We start from the raw sequence: 15451 nt of genomic DNA, 5'->3' as shown, positions 1-15451 counted from the left end.
ATCTTGATCTCCTCTGCAGCAGGCATGTTTTAACAATAGTTACTTAAATGATTTTAAATAACCAGTGTATTACAATAAAAATGCAGCTTTTTTCTCTACATTTTACTCAAAGGAAGGTAAACTAATTCTCCCTTATTGTTTTTCCAAAAGATTTTTTATAGCATTTATTTTTATTTTTTTCATATATATTTCAAGTGTTTCATATTTGAAATGGATGTCATTTGATTTGTACGATAGGCTATGAATAGAAAACTTAATCTTTTTTTATATCAAATGAGATGGTTTATTTCTTCATTTTTTTTTTAAAGGTCTTCTACTTTTAATATTTTGGACTAAATCTTAAGACTGAACAGTATGTGATTAATTTTTCTTAACATAAATTTAAGAAATTGAAAAAAAAAGCGTATGTTATTGTACTTCCTTTAAACTTAATCAACATGTTATATGAACCATAATCCTTTTGTGACTGAGATATGTGCGATTTGTCTAACATATTCTGAGGATTTTCTATGTGAAAGACAACATGAAGGTTTACAGATATGATTAAGCTGTGAATTCTGTTTGATGTTTAGAAGGAGAAAGTTGTACAAAATTAAACAACGTATAAGGCAGACTATAATTGCTCACCAGAGCACAGAGCAAGGAGAGAAATTTTGACAGGGTATCAGAGAGATCTTCATAGAGAGGCAGTATTTTTATCTGGGCTATGAGTTCAATAGGATTTGAGGATGAAAGAGACAAGTAGATTTTGTGACTAAAGGAACAAAGCATGCTCTGGAACCAGTGAGTAGTTTTGACGTGCTTGGACACAGCTCTCTGTCGGAGACAGGCAAGTGTGAGAGTAGATAAGATTGGAAAGATGGGCAAGAGTCATCAAGAGATACTTGGATCAAATTGGAATTTTATCCTGTAGGCACAAGGAAAATTAAAGAATTTTAAAGGTGAAAGTAACATGATCATAGTTATGGTTTTAAAATTAGGGGGGAGATGGATCAAGTTGTTAAAATGTAGATGGAAACTTATTTTGGTTCCTTTCCATGGAACTTTGATTATCCTTATCCTTGTAGTGGTTCTTCACACTTCATTCTCAAATGTAGAAAAAAGACAATAGATTTTTAAAGTAAAGAGGTAAAAAGAGAAGTGAGGAGCAAAGGTATGATTTTTTCTTCACTAAAATCTTCCTATGGTATTATTTTCTAGTTGCAAAACATATAATTCATTTTGTAAGAATACCATGCAAGTTGTTATTGGCAGATATTCTTATTAGTTGTTATACTTGTTTCAGTAAATTTTACTCTTAAAAGAAATGATGTTAGGGTCATTTCTAACAATTTTGTAGAATTAATATGCTATTAAATTGAGGTAATAAACATTTAACACACTAATTCAGGAATTTAGATAGTTTATTAAGCTCAATTTGTATTTAGTAACTTAACTGTTGTGAAAACTGTTACGGAATATTTTATTCATTCCTTCAACAGCATATTTATTTACTGTCTATCAGGCACAGTCTTTACCCTCCTGGAGCTTATATCTTAGGAGGGAAGAAAGATCTTAAACAAGTTCCACTAATTGGAAACAGTGTAGAGGATGGGGCGCCTGGGTGGCTTGTCGGTTAAGCATCCGACTTCGGCTCAGGTCATGATCTCACAGTCTGTGGGTTCGAGCCCCGCATCGGGCTCTGTGCTGACAGCTCAGAGCCTGGAGCCTGCTTCCGATTCTGTGTCTCCCTCTCTCTCTGGCCCTCCTCTGCCCATGTTCTGTCTCTCTCTGTCGCAAAAATAAATAAAAACATTTTTAAAAATTTTTAAAAAAAAGGAAACAGTGTAGAGGAGATGTTGGCATGGACTTGGTTGGTGCTGATGGAGAGGGACAGAGGAAGAAAATCATCAGACTGCATAAGGGCAGGGGAGGACATATAGAACTCAGCTTTCTGGTTTGAGCTATGTTTGAATAGTGGTTACATCCATGAGATAAGGACAGTGTTAGTAGGGGGAATAGCATGTATTCAGTTTTGGCCATACTTGGTTTGTGGTGTATATGTGAGACGCTGACATGGAGATACTGAATAGGCAATTGGTTATGTGGAAATGGAACTTTAGGTATGTTTTAGGTGAACTCTTCCATTTCCATATACAGAACATATACAGAATATCATGGTGTATTGAAAGTATGGAGTCAAGTAGGAAGTAAGTGCCAAGTGCCTTTTGAGAAATCTTGACATAGGGTAATGTTATCAATAGATGTTCTGGCAAATGTTGTCTCCACAAAGGTGATGGTTCTTTTATAACAACTGAGGTTACATTCCTGGATTTTGGCAAAAATATTCTTGGCTCTGTTTTTGTTAATATAGGTTGATCGTACTAAAAAACCAGCAGTCAAATTGCCTGAAGATCATAGAATAAAATCTGAAAATAAAGATCACGAGCAACAGTCTTCTCAGGATGGAAAAGTTGTTCCTGATCGCTCCACAAAGCCAGTATTTCCCCCTCCAACTGCCATGTTAACAGATGAAGAAAAAGCTCGTATTCATGCAGAAACTGCTCTTCTAATGGAGAAAAACAAACAAGAAAAAGAACTTCGAGAAAAGCAGCAAGAAGAACAGAAAGAGAAACTGAGGCGAGAAGAACAAGAACAAAAAGTCAGAAAGAAACAAGAAACTGAAGAAAGTGAAATCACCGAGAAACAACAAAAAGCAAAAGAAGAAATGGAAAGGAGAGAAAGTGAACAGGCCAAGAAAGAAGATAAGGAAACCTCAGCAAAGAGGGGCAGAGAAATAACAGGAATAAAAAGACAAAGTAAAAGTGAACATGAAACTACTGATGCTAAGAAATCTGCAGAAGATAGGGGTAAAAGGTGTCCCACCCCAGAACTGCAGAAAAAGTCAGTGGGAGATGGACCCCATGCCTCTGTGGCAGGAGATTCAAATTCAGGCAAGGTAAGCAGAAACAGTACAAATTGCCAAGTAAGGGAAATAAAATGTTATATGTAAGAAGATGATACCACTAGCATTCTATAGATAAGGGCAGACCTTTTAAGTAATTTTCTAGTGGGTGATAGATTTATACTGATCTATCTACATTTACTCACCTACTCTTTTGGTTGGCTGGAAATGGAATTGCTTTTTTTGTCTATGAAATGCAATATGTGTTAGCAATTGAGATAACTAACTACATACTTCATTTTTATATGTGATATATGATCATCAGAAGACTAGAATGAAATATAATCTTCCTCTCAGTACAGAGGAGTTAGGTGCCAAATATGTATATGGTAGAGTTTGTATTTGTTTCATATATGTCCAAAATCAGTAACATCTAAATGGCCCAACATTTATCTTTGTGTATAAAGATTTTTTTGGTTACATCTTTGTCCATTTGTTTATTGCTTCATCTAATCAGTAATATTGGCAATAATCCCATTAATGTTGCTTTTTTTTCTGCCCTGGGCTATTCCCCAAAATTGATTCCCATAATTTTGAGGAAAATTTTTTGTTGTTATTCTTTTTTAACCTAATAATATCATATGTGCTTTTTATTTTTTTTCCTCTATTATACAATTAACAATGCCTTTCCCTTTTGAACAATAAGTTTTTATAATAGCAGGAACAGTTATAGTCCTTTTTATATGCACGTAAATAGAAATAACGTTCTTGGTAGTGTAGAAAATGACTTTGGATGGAAGACAAAATACTATATCTTTACAGAATGTCTACCTTTATGACTTTTGAAGCAGCAGTTCAGGCATATGGCAAAAATAACAATTTATATTAATGGCACACTTATTCAAGGAACACTTAATCTAGTAACCTTAACTACCAAAAATACAACTCTCATATAAAAACCTTCTAAACACCTAAAGTTAGGGAAATGAAGCTCATGTACTAAAACGTTCTCACTTTATTTATGGGAGACTCAGAATTGTTGAGCTCTTCCAATTTTAATATTATTCATTAAATATTACTCAGTAGTAGTTACTATACGCCAAGGATTTTTCATACGTTATCTTATCCTTCTAATGATAAGCCCATGAGATATTTAATTTACAAATAAAATTGAAACTTGGAGGTTAAATAATTTGTCTTAGAGCCCATATTCAGTGAGATTCCAAAGCTACTTCCTTTCTGTCTTGCTTCACTTAGAGATAGGCAGTCATAAAGAACTGAAAGCATTCATATTTCTGGGGTCATTTACTATATAGGTGCCAAATAGCCCTGCAAATCTAAGTAGCCCCAAGAATATCACATTAGTTTTTGACATTTCCTGTGATATATAACACGTTGAAAACAAGATTGTATTTATTATATGGTCCTTTTAAAAGTAGGTAACATATATAATTTATTCTAAATAAATTTTATTAAATTATCACAAAGATTTAGAAGTTTTTACTTTACTGTAATTTTTAAATGAACTATAAAATTAAAGTGAAAAAATTTTAAGTTTATTTATTTTTGAGAGAGAGAGAGCAGGGGAGGGGCAGAGAGGTGGCAGGGGAAGAGAGAGGATCCCAAGGATCCACTGACAGTGCAGAGCCTGACGTGGGGCTCAAACTCAAACCGTGAGATCATGTACTGAGCTGAAATCAAGAGTCAGAAGCTTAACCAACTTAGCCACCCAGGTGTACCAAAGTGAATTTTTAAGGAACTCATGATAGGTTCCAAGAGGATATAAAATAGGTTTTGTACTTTTGAATATTGTGTATGAAACTCCTGTTATCTCTTCATTCTCTTCAGGGTGTTCATTTTGGGAGAACATGACTACTTCGAAGGTAACATCATATGAGATTAAAATAAAAGGATAGTGTTCAAAAGAGGCTATGGTGACTATACACTGATGACCAGCATCATGTATTAGGAATCAGTGCTTGCTTCCCAATCCACTGTGATTTGCAGCCCACCCCCATTGATTCATCAGTTTCTTTTCTTCTTTACCGTTAGTGTCAGGAAATTCCACATGGGCTCTATCACCTTTAATTAAAAATATCTATACTTTGAGGGGCACCTGGGTGGCTCAGTCGGTTAAGAGACCAACTTTGACTCAGGTCATGATCTCATGGTTCGTGGGTTTGAGCCCCGTGTCAGGCTCTGTGCTGACAGCCCAGATCCTGGAGCTGCTTTGGATTCTGTGTCTCCCTCTCTCTCTGCCTCTCCCCTGGTTGTGCTCAGTTTCTCTCTCTCTCAAAAATAAGTAAACGTTAAAAAATCTATATATATATATATAAAAATATCTATACTTTGACAATAAAATTGAATAAACTTTGGGCGCCTGGCTAGCTCAGTCAATTAAGTGTCTGACTCTTGATTTCAGCTCAGGTCTTGATCTCAGGGTTGTGAGTTCAGGCCCCGCAGTGGGCTCTGTGTTGGGTGTGGATTCTACTCTTAAAAAAAATTTTTTTTTCTAAGAAACTTTCAGAAGTGTCATTTTTTTTCTTCTTTTATATTTCAGTCGGATGGATTTACTTGTATTAGCTAGTGGTTGATAGGTAAGTTTTTATGGGAGGAAAGTTAAAGTTTTCTTTCACTTCTAAAATTTTAATAATTTTTACAGCCTGTTAAGATTAAAGGACAACCAGAAAGTGGAATTCTAAAGACTGGAACTTTTAGAGAGAATACAGAAGACACTGAAAGAAACAAAGTGAGTAGTAGTTCATTGGGTGGGGGGAAAACATGGATTATAACCACATGGTTGTCTTTACCATATTGTCATCCTCCATCTTAAGATCTACTTTCTGAGGAAATCGTTGCTATCTTTTATAGCTGTTTTTTGTTTATTTTTACATATTGATCCATTTATATACTAAAGGGAATGAATAGATGTGGGGCACCTGGGTGGCTCAGTCGGTTAAGCGTCTGACTCTGTTTCGGCTCAGGTCATGATCTAATGGTTTCGTGAGTTCGAGTTCCGCATTGGGCTCTGTGCTAACAGTGTGGAGCCTGGTTGATATTTTCTCTCTCTCTCTCTCTCTCTCTCTCTCTCTCTCTCTCTCTCTTTCTCTTTCTTTCTCTACTCCTCCCCCGGTCATGCTGTCTCTGTTTCTCCCAAAATAAATAAATAAAACTTAAAAAAATTATTTTTAAATTTTAAAAAAAGGGAATAGATGTTTGTCTTCCTATTTAAAGTACAACAGTGTATTCTCATTTTATGAAATTAGAAAATAAATTAGAAAATACCTAGGCCTTACTACATGATCCAGCAATTCTACTTCTAGGTATATACCCACAAGAATTGAAAGCAGGACCTTACACACCTATGTTCATAGCAGTATTATTCACATAGCCAACTAGCCAAGAAATGTAAGCAACCCAAATATCCATTGACAGATGAATGTATAAACAAATGTGATAAATACATACAATGGTGTATTATTTAGCCTTTTTAAAAAGGAAGGAAATTCTGACACATGCTACAACGTGGATGAATCTTCAGGACATTTTGCAAGTGAAATAAGCCAGTCACAAAGAGACAAATACTGTATGATTCCATTTATATAAGGTGGTTGCCAAGTAGATGGAAGTGAGTTGTTTAAATGGGTGCAGAGTTTTGAGTTTTGCAAGATGAAGAAAGTTCTTGAAATTGGTTCCACAACACCGAGAATATACTTAATGCCACTAACCTATACACTTAAAAATGGTTAAAATGACAAGTCTTATTTTCTGTTACTTTATCACAATTTTTGAAATATTTAGGTCTTATATAAGACACCTTTGCTTTTGTTTTTATTTAAGAGTTTTATTGAGGTAATATTTGCATACCATAAAATTCACGCATTTTTAGTGTACAGCTTAGTGGTTTCAGTTCAAAGGTGTGAAGCAAGTATTTACTCAGTCCATTTTAGAACATTTTCATCATACCAGAAAGATCTCAGTGCCCAATTATAGTCACTCTCTGTCCTTACCCTAAAGCCACAAGCAACCATGATCTACTCTGTCTTCGTAGTTAGGTCTCTTCTGGACATACCAGATAAATGGAATCGTGGGTGTGTGTGGGTGTGTGTGTGTGTGTACATACATATGGTCTCTTGCATTTGGCTTTTAACTAGTATAATTTTTTGAGATTCATCCATGTATCTGTAGTTTATTCCTTTGTATTTACTGAATAGGATTCCCTCATGTGGGTATACTACATTTTATTCATTCACCAGTTAATGGATATTTGGATTGCTTCTGCTTCTTTTGGGCTATTATGAATAATGTTGTTGTGAGCATTTGTACATAAGTCTTTGTGTGCAGATATGTTTCATTTCTTTTGGGTTGATACCTAGCAGTGGAAATGTCTTTGTGTTTTTTGTTTTTTGTTTTTTAAAGAAACTTAAAAAACCATCATCATTATAGGCTTGTGCATATACACATTGCTCTTCCCCTTGCTGTGGCAGTATTTGGACTTTGAGACAACATACAGAGTTATTCATTTTTAAACTTCATTTAAAAAATATTAAGGGCAGCCAACACAGGTTTTTTGGTTTTTTGATACAAGTTGCTTAAGTTTGTGTATGGCAAAATTTAATTGATTTTTTTTTTTTTTAAACCAGGCTCGAGAACCTTTGACAAGAGCACGAAGTGAAGAAATGGGGAGGATCGTACCAGGACTGCCTTCAGGCTGGGCCAAGGTAAAACTCAAAATTAGCACATAAATAACATGGTCATGTGTTCTTTTTTATAAAGCTTTTTTTGTTTATTCTATGTCTTCTCTAATGCAGAGTCAATTCTGTTTCTTCATGGTGGAGGACATAGCCCATTCCCCTAATTATAGCAGGATTGGATTTCTCAGTATAACCAATCTGAGATGCTGGCTACCATATATGAACATTTCTGGCCTTTGTCATTTAGAAGCAGTGTATTATTCTAATACCTAAAGTTCTTTGGAAGTTTAATCATAGAAGTGATTATGACCATCTTACTCAAATTATTGTAATCCGAAAGTAAACTTAGCAATAGAATACCCTTGAGTGATTTTCTTTAGTTTGTAATGGTCATTGTTTTTTGACCTGTTTTATTTTTGTTTTTGTTTCTTTTTTATCTAAGTTTCTTGACCCAATCACTGGAACTTTTCGTTATTATCATTCACCCACCAACACTGTTCATATGTATCCACCGGAAATGGCTCCTTCATCTGCACCTCCTGCCACCCCTCCAACTCATAAAGCCAAGCCACAGATCCCTGCTGAGCGGGATAGGGAACCGTCCAAACTGAAGCGTTCCTACTCCTCCCCAGATATAACCCAGGCCATTCAAGAGGAAGAGAAGAGGAAGCCAACAGTAACTCCAACAGTTAATCGGGAAAATAAGTAAGTTTATCCTAACTCTTAGAAGAATCTGGTATATTTGAAAAGTTCTACTCTAAACATTTCAGCTTATTAAGATCAGGAAGTCAAAAATTTCTGAGGGTGGCTGTTCTAGCCATTGTTATGTAGCACAGAGGAAAAGTGAATGGATTAAATTCCTTGGTTCTTATCCCAAGTGCTAACTTAATATCAGGAAGGTTATCATAATCCATATTAATGTAGGTATAAAAGAATATATATTATTATATTTTAGGGCAGCATGATATAGACTACCTAGAAGTTTTTCATAAATCTCCATGGTCCCTAAATCTCTCTTTGAGGACCATAATCTGTAGGACTGTTGAGTTTGTTTTGTTGCAGCTCTCAAATTCCAAACTTTTTTTTTAACTCAGCCGAATACTGCGGGAGTAAACTTAAATAGTGTTAAAATAACAAGTATTGTGGTATCAGTTCCTAATCCTTATTCTGTTCCCTTTTTTTTTCATTGCATTTCTGCTATTCTCTTTATAAGTAGTTATCAGTAGGTTCAATTAAGTTTCCCAAATCAATATCTCTGTTTAGATGTTTTCCTGGTGTGATCCCTCTAATGCTCCTGGTTTATGATTGATAGGATTGTGAGGAGATAATTATCAAATCTGCTTATTGTAATCTTTACTTTTTGGGGCAGGGGGATAGATGGAAATATAAATAAATGGGTTTATGTTAGGACTGACTATTAAAATTGGTAAAATTTAATTCTTTTTTGAATCATCATTGGGGATTGTTTTTGTTTTGGTTTTAAAGATTTTTTTTGAGAGAGAGGGAACATGACCATATGCATACAAGTTGGGGAGAGGCAGAGAGAGAATCCTAAACAGGCTCCACACTGTCAGCACAGAGCCTGACGGGCAGCTCAATCCCACAAACTGAGATCATGACCTGAGCCAAAACCAAGAGTTGGACCTTAACCGAATGAGCCACCTGGGCGCCCCTCATTTTAAATTTAAATAGCCACCTGGGGCTAGTGTCTACCACATTTGTCAGCATATCTCTACACTTCAGGTAATAGTACCCAAATAATCCCTGCCTCTTTTGAGATTATTCCACTGTAAGATATTCTTTATTCTTTGTTTGGCGTCCTGGTTGAGTTCAACATTTGGTAATGCTGAACTTCCTAGGATTACTTAAAGGAATTTGAAAGAGCCTTCTCTACTAGAAGTCTCTGCCTGTTGATGAGAATCCAGGGACTCTATCTCCGGGTGTAAGAACAATATACCCCCCCATAAGAGGTTAAGGTACTGTTTCATGGGAGGGTCACAAAATACAAGCAGTGTTACCTAGATAGTAAGTGTCCTGTAAGACCCAGTACCTTTTGGCTTATTAACTCTTTCCAAGATTACTGTGTACTGTGATACCAATGGTGGAGTTTACTGCCATTTGTAATATGAACCTTAATTTTAGATGCCATGCATTTTAAGACATTCTGTACACTTTTTCTTCCTCAGGCCAACGTGCTATCCTAAAGCTGAGATCACAAGGCTTTCTGCTTCTCAGATTCGGAACCTCAATCCTGTTTTTGGAGGATCTGGACCAGCTCTCACTGGACTTCGTAATTTAGGAAATACTTGCTATATGAACTCAATACTGCAGTGCCTATGTAATGCTCCACATTTGGCCGATTATTTCAACCGAAACTGTTACCAGGACGATATTAACAGGTAAAGAAATTTCATACTTTTTGCAATATAATATTAGAAGGATGATCTAACTACACTTTCTTACCACCCAGCTCCAGAGAGAGGTCAAATTAGGAAGGGGGGAAAATATCTTTAAGAAAAATGTGAGAGTGCTTGCTTCGGCAGCACATATACTAAAATTGGAACAATACAGAGAATCATGGCCCCTGCGCAACGATATGTGAGAAAAGCCCCCTCTAATTGGTAAAGGACAGATAGGCAAAGGCAGAACCTCATATAAACTGGAGCCTGTTGAGGAGAAGGAGACAGTACAGGATTTGCAGCCCAAAAGAAGCAAGTTGGCGAGGTATAATCAAAGTAAGAATCAGATGAATATTTGGTAATAAACCTGTGATTAAATAAACATTTTAGTGTTGGATTACAGATACGAAGAGTTTAATGTTGACCTCAAGAACCTGCTGTACCTTGACCTTTAAAACTTCCTTTATTGCTGTTTTCTAATTTTATTTGCAAAGGTCAAATTTGTTGGGGCATAAAGGTGAAGTGGCTGAAGAGTTTGGCATAATTATGAAAGCCCTGTGGACAGGACAGTACAGGTATATCAGTCCAAAAGACTTTAAAATCACCATTGGGAAGATCAATGACCAGTTTGCAGGATATAGCCAGCAAGATTCACAAGAACTGCTTCTGTTCCTAATGGATGGACTCCATGAAGATCTAAATAAAGTAAGAAATTTGTTTTCTAAGTTGTAAAGGCTCTTTAAGGTTGCTCAACACTGCGATCATTTTTATAGCAATTTAAAATTACAGTTGGGGCGCCCAGGTGGCTCAGTCAATTGAGCATCCGACTCTTGGTTTTGGCTCAGGTCATGATCTCATGGTCGTGAGTTCAAGCCCCGCATTGGGCTCTGCGCTGACAGTGCAGAGCCTGCTTGGGATTCTGTTTCTGCCCTTCCCCTGCTTGCTCTCTCCGTCTCTCTCTCTCTGTCTCAGTCTCTCTCTCTCCCTCAAAAAGTAAATTAAAAAAAATTAAAATTAAAAAGTAAATTTAAAAAACTAAAAATTAAATTAAAATAAAAAAAATTAAAAATAGAATTATCTTATGATCCAGTAATTCCAATACTGTGTCTTTACTCAAAGAAAATGAAAACACTAATTCAAAACAATATATGCACTTCTATGTTGATTGCAGCATTATTTACAATAGCCAAGGTATGGAGGCAACCCAAATGTCCATCCATGGGTGAATGGATTTTTTAAAATGCGGTACACACACACACACACACACACACACACACACACACACTAGAATGTGTGACACACTAGAATGTCACTCAGCCAGGGCGCCTGAGTGGCCCAGTCAGTTAAGCATTGACTCTTGGTTTCAGCTTAGGTCATGATCTCACAGCCATTAGATCGAGCCCTATGTCAGGCTCTGCACTGGGTGTGGAGGCTGCTTAAAATTCTCTCTTCCTCTTCCCCTCTCCCTGCCTTGAGTGCACGTGTGCTCCCCCTCTCAAAAATTAAATAAGTAACAGGTTAAAAAAAAATAAAATTATAGTTGGTGATTGTTCAATAGTAGTTTATTCAAATCTAGTGACTTTGTACTAAGGTCAGAAACTATAAAACAAATATATCTGATATGTCTAATATTTGAAAAGAAGTATATACAATTTTTTTATATTTGCTTACTAAAATGGTAGGTTGTGAGAAATTGTAAATGTTGAAATAGTTGTTAGAGATACTCTGTGACCACATGTATGTGAAAGTGAAATCATAAATATTTAAGTTTATTCATTTATTTTGAGAGAGAGAGAGCATGCACATGTGCTTGAGTGGGAGAGAGGCAGAGAAAGAGGAAGAGAATCCCAAGCAGGCTCCACACTGTAGCACAGAGCCCCACACAGAGCCTGACGTGGGGCTCACGAACCATGAGATCATGACCTGAGCCGAAGTCAGTTGTTTAACTGAGCCACCCAGGTGCCCCAAACATAAATTTTACAAAAGATTAGCTGTAGAGAGCTTGAACATCTTTATTATTGTATATTTATATATTTTGTATATGTTTTATCAGTTTTATAGTTTTTTCTAAAATAAGAATTGCCTCATGTAACCAAAGGATTCATGTGAAAAGTTGAGACATGTATGTCTCTAATACCTTTGGGATCCCTGTTACCATTGAACGTACATACATACACACGGACATACATGTGTATGTATAAATACGTGTTTTGTATGGATATATGTGTGAATATATATAGGATATGTGTATATCCATCCACAAGCCTAGGACAACAGCTTGCAGCGGTGTATGGGATGTCTTCTCTTTTCAAAACCAGAATTTCAACTTAAAAACAGTTAATAAAATATACTTTTATTTAAAGTTTTTATTTGAATTGCAGTTAACATTCATTGTAATATTAGTTTCAGGTGTACAGTAAAGTGATTCAGTATTTCCATATGTCACTCATTCAACACCCAGTGACAAGTCCACTCCTTAATCCCCATCACCTAAAAAAAAATGTATTTTATTAATTTCTGTTTAGTAAAATAAGTCATACCCTTCTGATAAAGTGGGATTTTGGGGGAGGATTTTTGGCTGGAATTTTTTTTTTTTTTTTTTTACCTCTGAATGAGATTAGAACTCCTTTATGAAAGAAACCAGAAATGTTTCTAAATCTGCAAAGTGTATTCAATATATTCTTTTAGTTTTCTATTTAAATGATGATTTTGAGATATTGATATAAACTTTAATATTATTTCCAGGCTGATAATCGGAAGAGACATAAAGAAGAAAATAATGATCACCTTGATGACTTTAAAGCTGCAGAGCATGCTTGGCAGAAACATAAGCAGCTCAATGAATCTATTATTGTTGCACTTTTTCAGGGTCAGTTCAAATCCACAGTACAGTGCCTCACCTGTCACAAAAAGTCTAGGACATTTGAGGCCTTCATGTATTTGTCTCTACCATTAGCTTCTACAAGTAAATGTACATTACAGGTAAGTTTGAGAGAAAATGATTTGCTGAATAAATGCTGTTTCTATGCATACAAAGATGGACTTTATTCAGCAGAGTCTGTACTTTGCCCCTATAAATGTTTTGTAGGTAAAACTCCTACATAAATTTTGTTTTAATTATGTTTATGTGTATTAGAAAATTTTAAAAAAAATGTAAATTACTCTTTCAGAATTCAGGGCACCTGGCTGGCTCAGTTGGTTAAGCGTCCAACTCTTGATTTCAGCTCAGGTTATAATCTCACAGTTTGTGATTTTGAGCCCCGTGTCAGGCTCTGTGCTGACGCTGTGGAGTCTGCTTGGGATTCTCTCTCTCCCTCTCTCTCTCCCCTCACCCACTTGCACACTCTCTCTCCAAATAAATTAACTTACAAAATTTAAAAAACATTTTAGGGCACGTGGATGGCTCAGTCGGTTAAGCATCTGACTTCAGCTCAGGTCTTGATCTTGCAATTCATGAGTTCAAGCCCTGCATCGGACTGCGTAGAGCCTGCTTGGGATTCTCTCTCCCTCTCTCTCTTTCTGCCCTTCCCCCACTCACACTTCCTCTCTCTCAAAATAAATAAACTTAAAAAAAATTTTTTTTAAATACTTTTCAGAATCGATAAATGTTTTTAAAGTTTGTATTTTGAAGAAATAAAACTTCTATTTTAAAAGTTAATTTGAAAATTGCATATTGACTTTAATTAGATTCCCTTTTTATAAGAATTTGCTCTATGTGGGGATCAGATAAATAGCCTGTTTTCTACCCAGTAACAGTGTGATTTAGCTAGCTTGTTGATACCTTGAGTGTTAGCTCCCTTGAGAATGTCATTTCTTCCAGTAAGACTTCCTGAGGCACCAGGCAGAGGTGGCTCCTGTGTACATTCAGGATGCACAGTCCTGCTTCCCTCTGTCAGGGGCAGCGCCCACCAATCCCTGCACTGATTACTGTTGGCTCTCCCCTCTGGGCTCCCCACTAGGTCGTAAACTTTATGACAGAACTATTTTCTGCTAGTTACCTGTTGTGTCCTTTCATACCTGGCAGAATAACTTACTGAATTAGATGCTCAATGATACTGTGTTGAAGAAAGGAATTAGTGAGTAACTACTACTTGTTTTTGCCTCCAGGACTGCCTTAGATTATTTTCCAAAGAAGAAAAGCTCACAGACAACAACAGGTTTTACTGCAGTCATTGCAGAACTCGACGGGACTCTCTAAAAAAGATAGAGATCTGGAAGTTGCCACCTGTGCTTTTAGTGCATCTGAAACGGTAAAAGGAACATATTTTTCTGCAGTTTAGATGAAGGAAGTCTTAAGTTGTACTTCATTCTAAGTCATTTTGTTGCATTGCCTGCTAAGGATGTATTACAAAGGAAGATTATCTGGTTAGGGAAACAAGGCAGAAATGAGGAGACTCCAGTTCCTTACTTTAGTGTTTGCAAGAACAGCAAAATGACAACATGGTGCTTTTAGGTCATTTCATCTTTTAAAAATTAGTGAAATTTATTGCATTTCAAATATAAAATTTTACATCATAAAAAATCCATGTGAAAATGTATAAAATCACACAGCATAACTCTAATACAAATGATAAGTCAATAAAATTTATTGTAAACTAAGAAAAGATTTAATCCTGTGCTGAAAATGAGAATGCAGTTTTAGAGAAGATGTTAAGGATGCCATTGCTGGGTGCAGCTATTTTTGTCCACATTTTTCTAGCCTGTGAAAAAGGTCTGGCCCTATAATAGATGGGATAATAGCAAGAGAGTTGTAAAATCTGTTCCAGATGTTGTCTTTTGATTCTTTTATCTTTATGGAATCCATTCATGGGGTGATAACTATGAATCATTATTTTGAAAAACTTTTTAAAAGGAGGTTTCATCTTTTTATTGAGAGCTGTAATTTTTGTCTCAAACGAAGCATTTCTATTTTAATTATTTGTTTCATTTTGTATTATTGGAAATTCTTAGGCAATTACTTTTGTTAGTTTCTATATTGACGTGTTCAAATTCCTCACGTAAATTTTCTACCAGAAGCTTGTTCCATCAGTTTTTCTCTTCTTGAGGATTGTGGAGGTACAGATAAACATTCTATAAATGATTACACATATGTTAAGATTTCTAGTGCTATGTATTAATTCTTTGGAGAATACAGGTATCTAAAAATATAAATGGTTCAGAATTCAGTTTTTGAAAACTAATTCTGAAATAATCTTATCGGACCAACCAAAGTACCAGTATTTTGGTGTTTAAAGGAGTATAGTATGTCAGGATAATGGAATGCCATTACAGTTCTCCCCTGCTATCCAAAAGTAGAGTGTTCCTGTGAAATCTTTCATAAGCCAAAATGGTGTAAAGCAAAGAAGCAGTTATCATTAATTTATATAGAAAATCTTTCAGTATTCCCAGACCCCCAAAATAACCTTCTCTTAGACTTTTCTAATACCTTAGGACACATCTTGCTTAACAGATGCACAAAACAGATCAAGATAAAA

At 35.8% G+C, this 15451-nt stretch overlaps 1 protein-coding gene and 1 pseudogene across 1 annotated transcript in view; both read left to right on the top strand.

Moving 5' to 3' along the window:
• The window catches only part of USP8 (ubiquitin specific peptidase 8), a 77518-nt gene that overhangs the window by 60201 nt on the left and 1866 nt on the right, over positions 1–15451 (top strand). Inside the window, 8 exon segments of the mRNA XM_043555436.1 lie at positions 2354–2938; positions 5547–5633; positions 7528–7605; positions 8021–8283; positions 9765–9977; positions 10472–10682; positions 12723–12959; positions 14085–14227. Of these exon segments, the coding sequence (XP_043411371.1) occupies positions 2354–2938; positions 5547–5633; positions 7528–7605; positions 8021–8283; positions 9765–9977; positions 10472–10682; positions 12723–12959; positions 14085–14227 (1817 nt within the window).
• Positions 10106–10198, top strand: LOC122469724 (annotated as a pseudogene).

Source organism: Prionailurus bengalensis, chromosome B3 (assembly GCF_016509475.1).
Source record: "Prionailurus bengalensis isolate Pbe53 chromosome B3, Fcat_Pben_1.1_paternal_pri, whole genome shotgun sequence".
Classification (NCBI taxonomy): domain Eukaryota; kingdom Metazoa; phylum Chordata; class Mammalia; order Carnivora; family Felidae; genus Prionailurus; species Prionailurus bengalensis.
This window is presented reverse-complemented; position numbering and strand designations above follow the sequence as displayed.